This window comes from Miniopterus schreibersii (genome assembly GCF_964146895.1).
Source record: "Miniopterus schreibersii genome assembly, chromosome: 16".
Lineage (NCBI taxonomy): Eukaryota > Metazoa > Chordata > Mammalia > Chiroptera > Miniopteridae > Miniopterus > Miniopterus schreibersii.
This window is the reverse complement of record NC_138116.1, coordinates 25,122,821-25,140,066: the sequence shown is the minus strand read 5'-3', so window position 1 is coordinate 25,140,066 and position 17,246 is coordinate 25,122,821. Positions and strand designations below refer to the sequence as shown.

Sequence of the window (17,246 nt, the reverse complement as noted above, 5' to 3'; positions counted from 1 at the left end):
AAGGGGTGTAGTTTATTTAGTCAAAAACAATTTATTCTGGTGCTCTGTCCCCAAGCTCACCAAGGACCAGTTATTTACATTGTACTTGACCTCCTGTCCGTAGAGGATCATCCACTTCTGGCCCCTCTCATCAGGTCTTTGGGGTTGTCAGACTATTTGGAGCCCTGAGCCTACCTTCACGGTGGGGCCTGTCTTTTCCCCCAAGCTTTTAAGCTCATGCACAACAAATATGTGCCCTGTCTTGGTGTAGTGTGTTCTTCACCCTTACAAGCTAGTGAAACATTCACAGTAGGTGTTTTGGATTTCTTTTTTAATTGGAAAAACTCCCAATTGTTGGATAGCTAGCAGGGAGGTGCTGGAGAGACAGGTTAAAGAAGAATGTGTGGGAGCAGTAGCTGCCCAAGACTTCCTTCCTCAAGCCTTCATTTCAGAAAACATATTGGTGGGGCCACTTCTCCATTCACTTGTCCTGCCTCCGCCTCTCCGGACCCTGCTAAGGGTCATGTATGTGCCTCTCGGCTCCCTCCAGCTCAGCCCAGTACCACATCTACCCACTTCCTTCTGTGTCCAATGCAGATCCTTGGCTGCATAATTCCAAGTGATAATGCCCAGGCTCCTCCACTCCAGCTGGTGGCTTAGCAATTTGAGATGTGAATGCTGCCAACCATGCACAGAACAAGAGCACAGAGCCCCCCAGTGTGGCAGTGGGACTGGGAAGCAGCCCAGCATGTTTTGTGACAGGAGAAGGCAGAGGAAACATAGAATTCATATCTCCTTGTCTGTTTTCTAGCAGGGCTTTTTCTGGAGAAGGCGGCTGCTTTGGCTAAGGGATATGTATCGACCTCTCAATGCCACATGCAAGCAAAACGTGGCACAGAAGCTACCTGGCAAGGATTTATCTGATGATGATGAGATTTTCAGTAAGGATAAAGGGTGAATTATTAGGGACAATTTAGAATTCTTATCTAAAATGGTTAGGTAGGGTTCCAGGCAGAGTGAACAGGCCTCCAGTTCCTATCTGGTCTATTAGTTTGCTGATGCTGTTCTCTTGTACCTGCCCAAGATTTACCTCCCAAAGTTTCTTCTGAGAATGAGAAACAAGTGTTTTTCTCTGTGTTGACCAGTGAGCCAGCAAATATACATTGTGTTTAAAGCACAGCCTGGGATGGGAATCAGTGAGGTGTCGGGAATCCAGGAGGTGAGAAGAAACAAGTGGGGTAGCCCTGGAGACTCACTACCTGTCCCCTTTCAGTAGCTCAGCAGATAGCTAGCTCAGCAGATACCAGTGAGCAATGGACAAAATTAAGTCTCCTTTTTTAATGAGATCATTTCTTTCATCAAGTAGCTTCTGGCTCTCCATCTCTCATGAGGTTCTCAAAATATTGGCCAAGACTGCAGTCATCTGAAGGCTTGACGGAGGCTGGAGGGTCTATTGGTATAGTTTAATTTATTCATTCTCACTTTGATACAGTAGTCTATTGTGTGAATATTCCAGAATGTATTTATCCACTTTACAGCTGACATATAGATTGTTTTTGATTTTTGGCTAGCATGAAGAAAGCTGCTATGAACATTCTTGTGCATGACTTTGGTGAATGCATGTACTAATTTGTTGGAATTATACCCAGGAGTTGAATTCCTGGGTCGAAGGTTAGGATGGGCATGCTCAGCTTCAGTTGATATGGCCAATTTCCCAAAGTAGTTGTTATAAATCACATCCTCACTACTAGTGAGTCAGAGCTTCAATTACTTCACATCCTTGTGAACATTTGATACTGGAAGTCTTTTTCATTTTAATCCTGGTGGGTGTACAAGGATATCAAATTGTGGTTTTAATTTACATTTCTCATCTAAGAACATATAAAGAGCTTCCCAGATAAGAAAAAGCTAAAGGAGTTTATCACCACCAAACCAGTATTACATAAAATGTAAAAAGGACCTTTAAAAAGAACGGGGGAAAGAGATAAAAATATGAATAATAAAATGGCAATAAATACATATCAACAGTGGAATTTAAAAAACAAAATAAACAAGCAGAACAGAAATGCTCATAGATACAGAGAACATTTTCACAGTTGCCAGATGGGAGGGGGTTTGTGGGGCTGGGTGAAAAAGGTGAAGGGAGTTAAGAAGTACGAATTGGTAATTACAAAACAGTCATGGGGATGTGAAGTACAGCATAGGGAATACAGTCAATAATATTCTAATAACTATGTATGGTGTCAGATGGGTGTGAGATTTATTGGGATGATCACTTAGTAAGTTATATAGTGTCTAATCACTGAAGCCAATATAATATTGTATGATGACTATAATCAAAAAATAAAAAATGATGTTTTAAAAAGATGTATAATAGCCTTGGCTGGTGTGGCTCAGTTGGTTGGGTGTTGTCCCTGTGCACAAAAAGGTTTCCAGCTGGATTCCTGGTCAGGGCACATGCCTGGGTTGCAGACTCGATCCCCAGAAGGGAGCATATAGAAGGCAGCCAATTGATGTTTCTCTCTCATCAATGTTTCTCTCTCTCTCTCTCCCTCTCCCTTCCTTTCTCTGAAATCAATAAAAACATTTTAAGAAAGTAAGTTGTATTTTTTAAAAAAGAAGATATATATATAAAGAAATGTTCCAGCCCAGATGTCACAGAGGGCTCTTCCTGAAATATCCATTATTGCTGAATACATGGTGATGGGAAGCATCACAGACATGAAAAAACAAATCATAGTGCCACAGGGTTGTGTGTTTTTTCAGTGTATTTTCATCTCATTTACATATTTAACAGATATATACTTTTTTTTTTTTTTACCATAATCTAACTTTCTTTTTAGTATTATTGATATTCTCAGAAGGAAGAAGTTGATCATAACTAAATGGTAGAAGTGTTTCACATTTCAAAATATGATGAAGCATAAACTTAGAACTTCATTTACTTTATGGCTCTATTACAAAGCAAGACAAATTCCTTTTCTCAAATTACTATTGTAAACCATACATATTGTGAGATAAACCTTTCCACATTTTCAAATTATTTTGTGAGTAATCATGTGAACTCTAATTAGGCAAGGATTTAGGAACTTTGGAAATGGAACATATGTTAAGGTCTAGGGGATTATACAGATATAATATGGAGCACGTGTATTTCTGTTACTATAGGCATATATATATACACACCCCCATATATATACACACACACACATATATATATATATACACCTGTGGCAGCAAAACATAATTCACTATCTTGACTTGTATTTTCTACAATGATCTGAATGGTGACTGGATAGAAAGAAAAAGTCTCTTGGTCGAAAGGAAAATAATTTCTTTATATCTCCATGTTATGTTGACCCCACGTTATGATAACCTCATTGAGAATATGTGATCACAACTGTGAGGTACTGTTGATATGACTGGAAGTCATAAGTAATCTATGTATTAGTATGACCTGTAATATTTATCTTCCACCTTTAGACCTGAAATGATGGCAGATCTGGCTCAGTCTATTGTCGAATTCCAGATGTTCACAGAGTTAGTTTGCTATTACCCTTTTAATCACCTTTCGCTAGAGGTAGAAGTCAGATTGATCACTTTAGGCAAGTGCTGTCACCAAGGGTTGTTTCTCATGTAGGAAACTGGGTATTTTTGAACAGTTGAACACTTGTCCCCTGTTATGGCATTAAATCCTATGCATTGTCATTCATTCAAAGTTCTGACACTTGAAATAACTTATAGCACTCTGTTGGATTATATTTTATTTTTGAATCAGCTGTAGAAAATATGTTATTTGTATTGATTTTACAAGATACAATTTCAAGTGCCAAAAATGTATACCCCATCTGTTATCAACTACTCAGTATTTCTGGAAAATGGCTAAGAATAAATTTGTACTGTGATCTGGTCACAAAGGATGTCAAATAATGCAGTGAATTTGTGTGTGTGCATGCATTCATGCACCCGTGTTTAAAGGAAACTATTTTTGTTTAAGTTTTTGATTATGTAATTAATTTACTTCAAGTAGACAAAAATGTTTAAATGAATACATTACTATAAAAATTTTTGTACTTTGTCCTATACATATAAATTAAATTATTGTTTGTAATCTTAGTATGTGAAATGAAAATATATTTTAAGTCTTATACTTCTTAGAAGACAAAGAGTAAACAGAAAGAGGTGGAGGTTATGAAAATACCAAAAACTATTATATTTAGAAAGCAAAATTATATACTTATTGATTGTTAAATTAGAAAGCAATAGAAAATAAAGAAGCATTGAACTCTGTGACACACCAAAAGATGGTCCAGAATGATGTAGGTCAGTTGTGGGCTGGAGGTATTGAGGGAGGATTTCTGTAGAGGTTGAGGCTGAATAGAAAAAAGACTAGAAGGGCAATGAAATGGTAAAAGAATTCAGAAATAATAGGGACTGAAGGTTAGTAGAAAATAGTTTAAAGGTCAATAGAATAAGATAAAAGTGCCCATATTGAGGAATAATGGATTTGATTGACAGTATAACTTCTTGTGCAGAAGTTTATGGAATGAAAATTGGCATTTGTGAAAAACAGACTTCAGGGGTGGTGCGCAGTGTGGATTACCACAGGAGAGAAGGCCATTAGCAGGAATTTAGGCTTGAGGTGGTATAATTCTGACAACTAGAACCTGAATTTCTTGTAGGATCAATTTGTCTTTGGGGGAAAAAAATCTTGAAATCTATTTGTGAGTTTTATGAATATGTCTGGGACTTGGGCTTTGGGAAGCCAAAGTAACAAAAGGTATTTGCTGCAAAGCTGAAGCACATTCTGGGAAAATGGCTAAGAGACTTTAGAAACAAAAGTATCTAATGTAGTTCTTGCTTGTATTGCTGTGTTGCAAAAGCTTTCATTTCTGCAAATTTTAGCAGAGCATGAAATGTAAATATATAAAAATGTATGGGGCTGAAGGGTGTTTTGTAAGGTTCATTTTTATTTTCAGTGGAGCTTGGGAAGGGTCTTATGTTCTTACATCTGACAGTGCTTTTTATAAAAGTTGCAAGTAACAGGAGCTGACCTCCCTTCTCACTTGCTGGCACTCATGAATGGGCACATAATTTCTTTTTTTTTTTTTTTTAAATATATCTTTATTGATTTCAGAGAGAGGAAAGGAGAGGGAGAGAGAGAGCTAGAAACATCGATGATGAGAGAGTCATTGATTGGCTGCAACCCGGAACCCGGGCATGTGCCCTGACCGGGAATCGAACCCTGATCGCCTGGATCCTAGGTCGACGCTTAACCGCTGAGTCACGCCCGGCCAGGCTGGGCACATAATTTCTTAAAAGCAGATTGTTTTACAATGATATGTATATTTATTAGGTTTTTGTCATATATATTATTTTTTATTTTAGAAGAAAATATACTGTAGGGTAGTTCAGAGTTTGTCTTATATGTTAATTCATGAAACATGAGAGCTTCATGACTGCAGTTGTGAAATGCTGCTAAAAAGTAAATCCCTTCCCCTTGTTAAAAAAAAAAGAAAAGAAAAAACTTGCAAGTAATACTGAAGTTACGAAGTTAAGAGTGAGAGTTCCTCTTTAAATGTCCACTTTACCATGCAGCATCAGCATTACCTGGGAACTTGTTAGAAATGCTGACTCTTTGCCCCCACCCAGTCCTACTGAATCTGGATTTCTGGCATGGGATCCAGCAAGCAATCTTTTTTAATAAGCCCTCCAGGTGATTCTTATGCATACTGAAGTTTCAGAAGCCCTGGTCTACACAGGCACACCTCATTTTATTGAGCTTCACGTCACTTATTTTTTTAATCCTCACCCGAGGATATTTTTTTTCCATTGCTTTTCAGGGTGGAAGGGAGGAGAGAGAGAGAGAGAGAGAGAGAGAGAGAGAGAGAGAGAGAGAACAGAAACATCAATGTGAGAGAGACACATCAACTGGTTGCCTCCTGCTTGCCCATCAGCTGGGGCCGGGAATTGAGATTGAGCCTGCAACTGAGGTACATGTGCTTGGTGGGAATCAAACCTGGGACCCTTCAGTCCGTGGGCTTTGGGAAGCCCTAACCACTGAGCAAACCGGCGAGGGCGAGCTTCACTTTATCGCATTTCACAGATGTTGCATTATATTACAAATTGAAAGCAAGACCCTCCACCAGCATAACAGTGGTCTGAAACTGAACCTGCAGTATCTCCGAGGTATGCCTGTAGTATAGCTTCCGAACTGGTGTGCTTCAATATTTTGGTCTCTTTGGCCCTTGGGCAGCCTGACTGGGGCTTGGGGAGGCCTGAGCCCCAGGCTGGTTGCCCTCAGTACACACAACCTCATAATTTTTTTCTTTTTTAATCCTCTCCCGAGAATATTTTTTCTGTTGTTTTTCAGAGAGTGGAAAGGAGAGAGAGAGAGACACACTGATTGGTTTCCTGCTGCACGTGCCCTGACCCAGGGCCAGGATCAAGCCTGCAACTGAGGTACATGCCCTTGGCTGGAATCGAACCCTGGACCCTTAAGTCCGCTGGCTGACGCTGTAACCACTGAGCCAACCTGGCTAGGGCACAGACAACCTCATAATTTTAACCCAGTGTTGCATAATTGGAGATTTAGTGATGAATTAACTATGATTCTTGGACACAGATGTCATATCTTGCTATTTTCAGTCTTCTTCATATACTGAAATATTCTTGAAGGGCTGGAATCTAGTTTGTTTTTCTCTCATGGATTTTGCAATGCCTACAGTGTATGACAGAGGAGTCACTCAATAGTTATCTGTTTGAGTAACAGTAAATATGTTTTAGGCTTCCAGAGAAAGGGAGATGGATGCTGTGGCTGGGATAGTGAGGGGAGGTTTTATGGCTGCCCTTGAATCGAACCTTGCAGGTTGGGTTGAGTTTTGCTGGGAAGAGTTGGGAGGAGGGGTGTTTCTGGCAGAAGCACCAAAGAAAACAAGAAAGAAAAAAAAAATGCTGTTTTTGAGGAACTGTGGAAAGAGAGTATGTGAGTCTTACGCAATTGACCTAGTCACAACGTCATTGTCTTCTCCAGGACCTCAAAGACCTGTGATTGCCAGATTCTTGGTTCCCGTCCTTCATTTCTGTTCAGCTGCCATCGTCATGACCCAAATCCTTGCTTAGGTAGCCTGTGTTCTCCATTTCACTCTGCTGAGCTAACAACTTGAGCAGCCAGAGAACCAATGAAACCGTACACATTCCTCTTAGGTCCAGCACAGTCTTAATCCAACATTCTTAAACATTTTCCCCAAGACACTGAAACAAAAGCACTGGAGAAGCCAAAAGCTACTGTTGCCATCACTCAGTCATATATTCCAGAGCTCAGTGGGTTGATTTTATCTCCAAGCTTCGGAATTCAACATAATATAGTGTAGTAAAGAGAGCAACAGGAAAGATCACAAATGGGTAAAAATTTAGGCCAGAACCCCAAGCATCTGTGTTTGCCTCTTTCACCTCCCCAATTGCCATTGAAATGACAATATACACGGTATTCCCCCAAAATGTATACACACTTTAACAGCTGATAGCTCAATTTTGAAAATGAAATGTATTTTAATAAACATTGTCTTTATAATCAAAGTGTGTGTACACATTTTTGGGGGACACCCTATATATGAAAACAGAAATAGATTCATAGTAGCAGTAGGGGATCAGAAAAGATGACATCAGCTGATCATAAGGTAAGAAATTTCTGTTTTATATATAAAGGACATGTGCCAGCTCGATGGCAAAATACAAGGAGACTGAAAAAACATATCTTCATCTAGGTGAAAGAAGAGATTATTGGAAAAGCATTTTCTCAACAGGCCTCTGGGTAACACAAAAATCAGAGTCAGTGGGTGTTGGGAGAAGCAGCTCAGGTGGAGAGAACAAGCCAGGACCTTGCCAGTCCCTACTTCAGGACCGTCAGGTGCAGGGTTGGCCCCAGGATAAATCTATAAGCACAGTGCTCTATATAGAGAGGATATCTGCACCCTGGCCAGTGTAGCTCAGTGGTTAGAGCATAGCCCCATGTGCCAAAGGATTGTGGGTTCAATTCCTGGTCAAGTGCACGTACCTTGGTTTCGGGTTCGATTCCTGCCCCAGGTCCGGGCGCATGTGGGGGGTAACCAGTCGATGTGTGTCTCTCACATCGATGTTTCTCTCTCTCTCTCTCTCTCTCTCTCTCTCTCTCCCTCCCTCCCCCTTCCATTTTCTCTGAAGAGCAATGGAAAAAAATATACTCAGGTGAGGATTAACAAAAAAAGAAAAATAGAAAAGAAGAGGGTATCTGCTTTGGGAGTCTTCCAGAGGGGACAGTGGGCCAGACAGCGAGTTGGGCAGTACTCTGGATAACTTCTGGTCAAAGATAAGAAGACCCAACCCTCTCTTCCCCCTAAATGAAGCTCTCTGATAGTCTCAGTGAAAGCCTGACTGGCCACACCCCTCCTTCCTCCTCGCATATCAGAGCCAGGGCCCCGCAATCAGAATCTGCGCTTGCAGTCAGGGAACTAGGGATTTCCCCTTATGCGGGGAAGAAAGAAAGGCACCCGCGAAGGCTGAGGTACACTAAGGCACTCTTCCCCTTCACCGGTCCACCAGCTGGCTGCCTGTTCGCCCTCACCTCCTACAATGATGTGTCCAAGTGAGGCCCTAGGACCACCTGCAGAAAAATCACCTGGAATGCTTGTTTCAATTGTATGTACACGTGTGCTTTACCCCTTCTCCCCGCCCCTCTCCTACCCATCCCTCCGCTCCCAAATGATGGAGGAAAAGAAACCTTTCTACACTGTAGTCAAACCTTCAAAGATGAGTTATTTGAGTAGGCAGAATGGGATATACTGTGAATTTGTGTTTTATCTCTTTGGCATGACAGTCATTTCCAGTTTTAATCATTGTCTCAGGGTGTTTTGTTTTGTTTTTAAATAGTGGTTTATTATTATAAAGAGTATTTGGTTATCAATCAGTTTTTCCCCTATTGATTTCTTTTGGTGAATCACCCAAAAAGTCTGCATATAGGTTTTGAACTTTTTTTTAAATAGAAAAGCTTTGTTGTTTAGAATTCAGTGCTTTCTTCTGAGTTTTATGAGACAGTTGACCAACATTTACTAATTATAAATATAAGTGTATAGGCTTTAATAGGTATGAATGTAAAATTGATACTGACTTCAACTTGAAATGTTTTCCTTAATGTCCTTTAACTTTAAAGAAGACATCTTTTAGGAAGTTATTTCTATTAAGAAAAAACATGCCAAACAGAAAGAAGGCAGCAGGATGACCACGCGCCTTTTGACTACATTGGAGCCTGGTCTAAAAGGCTGACCCAGAGTCCTCACGTGAGTGCGGGAATGAACTTCTGATTTTCTGTTTACTACTGATCAGGCCCCAGACTTGGTGAGATTACATGTTAACTTGTGGATTTTTGTCCAGCATAGAAGCAAATGGTTTATGTCCAGGAGAAAAGATAATTCCAAAAGTTAGTTATGTCACAATATTGGATATTACTGTTTTTCTCTAAGTTAACCAACATTCCAAAATCCCACCCCCAACTAACTGCATAAATCTGTTTCTCGGATGATATTAGAATCAGTTTTATTAGAATCAGATTCCCTCATTAATGGGTTAAGTACATCTCTGACATATTCAATCTGTATTTGAATGAGTTATGTTTTTAGATTTTTAAAAATTGTACTATGATGTTTCATTTTGGAAAAAAACACAACACAACTCCAAAGTCCAGCAATTCCTAAAGTTCAGAAATTTAGTAAAGTCAAATTGGATACCTTTTATTAGTACATAGCTTTAGTAACCAAAACAGAACAGTAATTGTTGCTTTTGAAAAAATAATTCAGGCCAAGAAACTCCCAGGAGGTGAAGTAAGGAGAATGGAGATGAGTGGGTGACCCCTGCTATCTCTCTGCCAACAAAATTGTTGGCTTTTTGTCTGAGCCCAGCGTCAGGTTCACCATGCACTCCTGAACTCCCGCATCAGTGGGGTCGGCACAGACTTTCCGATCATTCTTGGTGATGAAGCTGGGGATGCAGGGGGAGAAAAGATTACACGGTGAGGAGGGTTCTGCAAATTAAGGATGGGGAGCCTCATCCTCCCGGCCCCTCGGACTCCCCACTCAGCCCGGCTTGTTCCTTCCTCCCTCTGCTGCAGGAGCTCAGGGTGTCTTCTCTCTGAGACCCTCCCTCAGCCTCTGAGACTCTCTTAGTGGCTCATGGGAGTTTCCTGGGACGGCCTTGCTCCTGCTGTCTCCTCCTTTCCTAGCCTCCCCCTTCACGGGGAGCATCTCATATCTGAGGCTCTGCAGGATCCTAATGAGGGCACAAACTTCCCCTGGCCTTGCAGGATCCAGAGGGTGGGGCTTCTCCGGACATACATCCGTTGTCAGGTCCCCCCTCCCAAGACATGGCCGGTACGCTTGGTACTTACATGATTCCAGGCCTGGAACAGCCACTGCTCGTTGACACATAACTTTGCATGAATGTGCATCGGATTTTTCGTGTGATGTAGGAGTAGCAGCACTCAGAAGGACGGTGAAAGCCTGTAGTAAGAGAAAGGGCCATTTAAGGACCAGGTCTGTTTTTGAGGAAAACTAGATCCTTTCCTCCAAAGTGCTGGGGAGGGTGAGAAGGCACAGGACTCAAAAGGGGTGTTTTCCTCTTCGTAGCACCTGCAGGTGTCTCCTTGCTTCACCCTCCCCGGGGTGAGCTCTGAGTCTGAGAGCACCCAGGCAGGGCCAGGACTATTTCTCCCGGAAGTGGAAGGGTCTAATACCTGCGGGAGGCATCAGAGAGCACCCCTTCCCCCGGGCGAGTGGACTCCAGGACAGCCAGGTGGAAGAGAGGCCATCTCTGGAGAAGGGACCAGTAGCACATTCTGATCTTCCCTGGAGATCTCTCCCATTCCTCAGCCTAACCCTCTGGGACAGAGGCATTGATGCTGGGATACTGGGTGCCAGTCTGGGTTCTAGGCCTGCCTCCAGGTCCATTTTCTCCATTGGCACCCTGAGATTTTTCAGGGAACTTTTGAAAACATTTGAGACATGAAAACATTCTATTGACTTTAAATACAACGAGCAAACTGAAAATCCAACATGAATAAATAAATCGGGTAGTTTCATCATGTGATACAGTCCATAATGCTTTCCATGCTTTCTGGAATCCACAGGGCTCTGGAAACAAAAAAATTTCCCACTAACTGATTTGGTGGCACAATGTTGCCCGAAGTGAAGTGAGGCCATTTATAGTCTTTAACCCATTAGTGTAAAATACCTGTTTGCTGCAGAAATATTAGTTTGATTAAAGTATGCTTCCCAGACTTGGCAGGAATGGTAAGTAATGTCCAGTTATGTGCAGATTTGTGTTACCTTTTAAAAAATATTTTTAGTTTTTGAACATGTGGTAAAATATACATACTATAAAATGTATAACTTTAACCTTTTTTTTTTTTTTGTCTTGGGTCTGTGACCTTGTACCCTATGCACACAGTGATCTAGACCTGCTAAATATATAAAGGGTGGGGCAAAAGTAGGTTTACAGTTGTTTGTATGGAAAATAATACAACAATTAATAAATTATACAAGAATAAACTCTGTGTTTCACATACAACTGTAAACCTACTTTTGCCACACCCTGCATTTGTTAGGTGAATGAATGGAAAACAGTCCTGGATAGGGACTATCCAGGAGCCTATTAGACTCTAGTCATCAAATAAGAGAAGGTGGAGTGAGATCAAAGATATAAGAACAGTCAATATGCTATTAGGGCCCTGACGGCATGGTTCAGCGGTTGAGCATAGACCTATGATCCAGGAGATCAGGGCACGTGACCGGGTTGGGGGCTCCATCCCCAGTGGGGGGCAGATGATTAATGACTCTCTTATCATTGATGTTTCTATTTCTCTCTCCCTCTCCCTTCCTCTCTCTGAAATCAATGAAGATATATTTTTAAAAATGCTATTAGGTTCAGAGGAAGAACAGAAGATTTGTATTTTAGACCAAACTGGTCGAATTTTAACCATTTCAAAGGTATAGGTTAGGACATTCACATATTGCACAGCCATAACCACAGCCTAACTCCAGAACTTTTTTCATCTTGCAAAACTGAAACTCTGTACCCATTAAACAATAGCTCCCCATTCCCCCCTCCCCCAACCCACCGGCCACCACCATTCTACTTTATGTCTCTGAATTTGCCTACTTTAAGTACCTCATATCAGTGGAATCATACAGTATTTATCTTTTTGTTACTGGCTTTTCTCATTTATCATAATGTGAGGTATAGACAGACCTCTCTTCAATGTTCATACATGTTGTAGCATGTGTCTGAATTTCTGTCCTTTTAAGGCTGAATGATATTCCATTGTATGTATATACACCATTTTAAAAATCTATTCCTTTGTTGTTGGACACTTGGGTTGCTTTCACCTTTTGGCTATTATGAATAATGCTGCTATTAGCATGGATGTCTCTTCATATTCCTGCTTTCAGTTCTTTTGGGTATATACCCAGAAATGGAATTGCTGGATCATATTGTGTTACCTTTCTAAAACCTGAAAGATTCTGCATTTCAAAATATATCTAGCTCCAATGTTTTGGGTAAGGGATTGTAGATCTGCATTATGCTAATTAGGCAAACACAACTAAACCTTTAGATCATTTCTTATATAGCTACCTGTGAATTATATCTAATGAGGTATGTGCGTACATGTCAATATGCTTGATATGATGTGTGTGGGGCTTGGAAAATCAAGTCTTAAATGGACTTGTTTTTCTAGAACAGTTTCCTAACTAGCTCATACCCTAACTCCACCACTTACTGGCTGTGTGATATTGAGCAAGTTATCTAAGTCTTCTGTGCCTCAGCTTTCTCATTTGTCAAATGAGAATAGTAATAATATGCAAAACTATGCAAGTTGCTGATAGTCTATTCCACAGGGTTGTTAGGAGGATTCAGTGTATTAAAATCTATTAGATAATTAGAACAGTGCCTGCTTGTACATGGGCAGCACTAGATATTATTTGTTAAATAAATAAATAGAATGGTTAGGTAGACTTGGTGAGCCACTTGCCCAGCTTGTCCCATTTCCTCTTCAAAATGATAGTTTTACACTGCATGGGATATAATAGTTCTAACGTCGTAAGATTCTATGCTGCTTCACATTTACAATTTTACCACAATTTTTTTGATTTGGCACATAATGGCCCTGTATCAGCTAAGAGAAGATATGAAATAATTCTGGCCATGAAAAGGGAGAACTGTTTCCCAAGCCATCTGTATACAGTTTTCCCCAGGGACCAAAGGCTGCAGAGAGAGAGGTCTATACCTTACTGCTGCTGCTTTTAAACAGGTGCCAAATTCACCTCCATGTCGCAGGAGAACAGAGGGGGTCCCTCTGTGCCTCCCCACCCAACTGCAAGTTACCATCGCATGAGCCACCAGTGAGAAGGCTCACTGCACTCACCTAGGCTATGGGAGCCAGAGTCCTGAAGTTGATGGGACAGGGATCCATGGGCCGGGGATCCGAGGGCAGCAGCCAGGATGAGGAAGGAGAGGGCAGCTTCGGAGATCTTCATCTTCCAGGTGTGCAGGCAGTGCTGGCCCGAGGACTCCTGGGCTCTCTGCTCCCGGACTGCCTGGGATCCCAGCTCTGCTCTTGTATTTATAAGAAGAAAAGAATCAGGAAGTCACAGGGCAGAGGCCAGATGCTGTTCTTTGACTATACAATTCACAACACGATGCTTCTAATAAGGGAACAAGTCTGGGAATGCAACAGGAAGTTGAGGGCATGGGGCTTTCGCAACTGCCCAATGGATACAGGCAAAAGTGTGTCAAAATTGATGACAGAGACATTAGTGAAGGCAGGAATCCCGAGACCCTATGGGAGGAGCTCTCACATCCTATGTGGGTGACAAAAGCCCTACAGGAAAAACACCAGGTTTGCAACAGAGCTCTATGGTTAAAGCGGCCCCTCCCCTTAACTTCCCCTTCCCCTCAGTAAAAGAACTGCTTTCTCCTTGCTGTCTCTTTGTAAATGTCCTCTGCTTGTACCAGATTGCAATCCTTCCTTCTCCCCAAATGAATCATTTTTGTGGAGGGAATACCTAGTTGACTTTTTGTTTATGGTAGACAAGAGCGACTGTATTTCTTTAAGGATTCTTCCTCTAGGAGATTTATTTAATTCTCTAAATCAGAGTTTTCCCCTCAGGAGTCAACCACCTTTCAAATGGGCAAATAGCCTATTATCAGGGGTGCCCACTGGAGGGAACGCTCTAATGTGTAAACCCAGCTGTGTGATTCCTCGTATAGAATCTCGATCCTTAACTCCTCTTTATTTCACACCCCACACCCAATCCATTCATAAATAACGTTTGCTCTACTTTCAAAAACATGTCCAGGATCTTATTGTTCCTCACCAACTCCACTCTCTCCACCTGGCACAAACCCCCTTGTCTCTCTGGGATTCTTGCAAAAACCTCTGGCTTGGCTTCTTACTCTGCCCCTGCCCCTCTTCAGTTCATTCTCCCGACTGCAGCCATAGTGAGCCTGTTAAAAAAGAATTCAGATCAATTTAATCCTGTTTGAAACCCTCCAATGGCTTTTCAATCCCACTCAATGTAAAGCCCAACCTTTATAATAAATTACAAGCCCTCATGTGATCTGGCCCCTGTTGGCTCTGTTATAAGCTCCCCTGTGATCTCACCCCTGCTGTCAGTATGTTTTCCTGTCCTGCTACTCTCCCCCTCTAATCTCCCCCTCATTTTGCTTCGGTTATGCAGGCTGACTCAGATTTCTGTTCCTTCTGCTTGGGTTAATCTTCCCTCAAGTATTTGTATTACTTTCTCCCTAACTTCCTTCAGGTCTTTACTCAAATTCTATCTTTTCAATAAGTCTTTCTAGGACACTCTATCTAAAATTACAATCTTCCCACCCAAATTTCTATAATTTTTCTCCTGTGCAATATGTAACACAATCTAACATATTACTTATTTTACTTCTAAATCTTTTAATGCCTGCCTCTTCTTCTAGAACACAAACTCCATGAGAGAAGGGATGTTTTGTCTCTGTTCACTGTGGCTTCCCTAGTGACTGGCATGTGGTAGGGTCTTATCTTAGTTTAGGTTTCCCTGAAAGCAGAGCACAAAAATGGTTGGGTGAGGCTGGATAATTGGGAAGTATTCTCAGGAGCATGAGTGAGGGGTTGGACCAGTTGCGGGGGGGGGGAGGATTAGTGCTTGATTCTGCTGGGATTTTTTGAAAAGCCTATGAATGCATCTCAGAATATTTTGCCTGGAGAAGAAAGGGCAAGCATTTACCTCTTGGCTTTTATCCCTGTGGCACTTATAAAATAAGGCCACAGATTCTTTGATACTCCTCTCATCAAGCAGTGGGGTCCGTGTTCTCTTCTCTTGAAACGAAGGCAGCTTGTAACTATTCTTCAGTCGGCAGAGTAAGCCATGTGACCCCTGAGACTAGTCTGTGAGAAACCATGGAACTTCAACCTTGATCACTGGGACACTCACTCTTGGAGCCTTGAGCCATAATGTAAGAAGACTGATAGGAGCTATGAAGGACTAGTTACTGGATTTTATGAAACAGTATGACTGGAGACCAAACTTAAACTAAGGGTTAAAGCAGATCTGCTCTAAGAAGGGATCATTTAACTTGAGACCTAAAGGATAGGTGGGAGTTGGCCAGCTAAGAGTGGATGGAATTGAAATCCTGGGAGAGGGAAGAGCATATGCAAAGGCCCTGAGGCAAAAACGAGGATAGTGCGTTTGAGGTAACCAAATAAGATCAGTGTGGTTGGAATACCAAGACGAGAGAGAGGGTGGGGCCAGATGAACCTCAGGAGACAGGAAGGCGCCCAATTATGGGGTATCTGGCAGGACGTGTTATAAGGATTTTGGAATTTATTCTAGGTATAATGGGAAGCTCTCGGAAGATTTCCAGGTGGTTGCAGTGGAGAAAGGAGGGGGTGGGGAAGAACGGAAGTGAAAAGACCAAGTGGAGCATATTGTGGTCATCAAGGTGAGAGATGAGGATGCTTCTGCACATGTGAATTTTTCCATTCCTGCAGGTAAAGTGTGTGTCTAGGAGGCTATTTGCAATTACTTTGATTTTTTTTTAATGAATATTAGTTCAGTAGAACAATAAATTTAAAAAATAGTTTCCTAGAGGCCTTTTGCTTTACCCATCTTGTCCTGTTTATAAAGCTAATCAAACTTAAGAGGTCCTTGATTAATGCTTAATTGAGTGAAATACTGCCCTTAAGCAATCAGTCCCATTCACAACTTTGTTGATTAAATTTTTGTAAACAATTTAAGCTGTGTTTTCAATAATTTAATATGTTGAATTTAAAAAAAAATTCTATATGTCCAATTTAACACTCAGAACCTTCACTCCTATAAATATAATAAATTGAATTTATAAATATAGAAAACTCAGGTAGTGTTAAATACTCCAGTATTCTGTTAACTTAGCCAAATTCTCTTATATCTTTCAACTCAAAATCATAAGTATAAAATAATTATTTAATTACACCTTTTATATGAAAATGCCAAGGATAATCTGGTAGGTACTCTGATATGCCATATGAAAAATATAATTGCTTTAAATTGAAAATCATGTAGATGATTGCAATGATTGCAAATTTATTCCTAATTTTTGCATATGAGTATTAATATTCTATGCATGATTTACAGCTTCCTATCTATGTTTAATTATGACTTTTCTGAGGCTTACCCACTAGGGTAAATATAGTGTTGTTATCTTAAGCAAATTGAGATTACTGGGCCAATTATTGATGGCCTCTATTGGATCACCATCCCAGCAGCAGGGATTGCTTATTGGTCAAAAAGGACTTGAGTCGTAGGCCTGTGCACTTAAAGGGTGATTCCTCTCCATTGTGACTGGGTACTTGAATCTCTAACTTAAGTGTTGCAATGACAACAGGGGTCTTGAAGTTTACTTCTTTTAGAAAGGGTTGGTGTCTTCTATGATCTAATTATACCCTCGAGTAATTCTTCTGAGTGACTTATGTAGACAGAAGCCAGAACCTCCACCGAGGATGTAGCAAACAGTCCTCATGGCGAGGCTAGATTTTTTCATTTCTTTAGTGTAGGACACTTATTACCTTCTCCTCTGGCACTAGTCCATCAATCCCTTAGATGTTTCTATAATTCTTCCCTGTGACTGTGGATGGAATTTTACCTCCCTACTAAGGTTGTAGCTTCTGCAGTTTCTTCCTGCATAACTGAACTCTGAATTTTCATGGTCTT

At 41.1% G+C, this 17,246-nt stretch overlaps 1 protein-coding gene across 1 annotated transcript; it reads right to left on the bottom strand.

Annotated features, from left to right (window-relative positions):
• Positions 1–8,880: 8,880 nt before the first annotated feature.
• LOC308569080 (C-C motif chemokine 3-like) lies at positions 8,881–13,892 on the bottom strand. Its single transcript, XM_081162503.1, has 3 exons — positions 13,430–13,892; positions 10,397–10,508; positions 8,881–9,990 (listed from the first exon to the last, which is right to left on the bottom strand). The coding sequence occupies exons 1-3, from the start codon at positions 13,539–13,541 to the stop codon at positions 9,867–9,869; spliced, it is 348 nt and encodes a 115-aa protein (XP_081018629.1). The 5' UTR covers positions 13,542–13,892; the 3' UTR covers positions 8,881–9,866.
• Between the last annotated feature and the right edge of the window lie 3,354 nt (positions 13,893–17,246).

Bases quoted from the DNA above. Each gene is read 5' to 3' on its own strand.
- LOC308569080 (XM_081162503.1), bottom strand. From the start codon at position 13,541: ATGAAGATCTCCGAAGCTGCCCTCTCCTTCCTCATCCTGGCTGCTGCC. The intron at 10,509-13,429 runs GTGAGTGCAGTG...CTCTTACTACAG, and splicing joins CTCTGGCTCCCATAGCCTAG to GCTTTCACCGTCCTTCTGAG. The intron at 9,991-10,396 runs GTAAGTACCAAG...CTGCATCCCCAG, and splicing joins TGTTCCAGGCCTGGAATCAT to CTTCATCACCAAGAATGATC.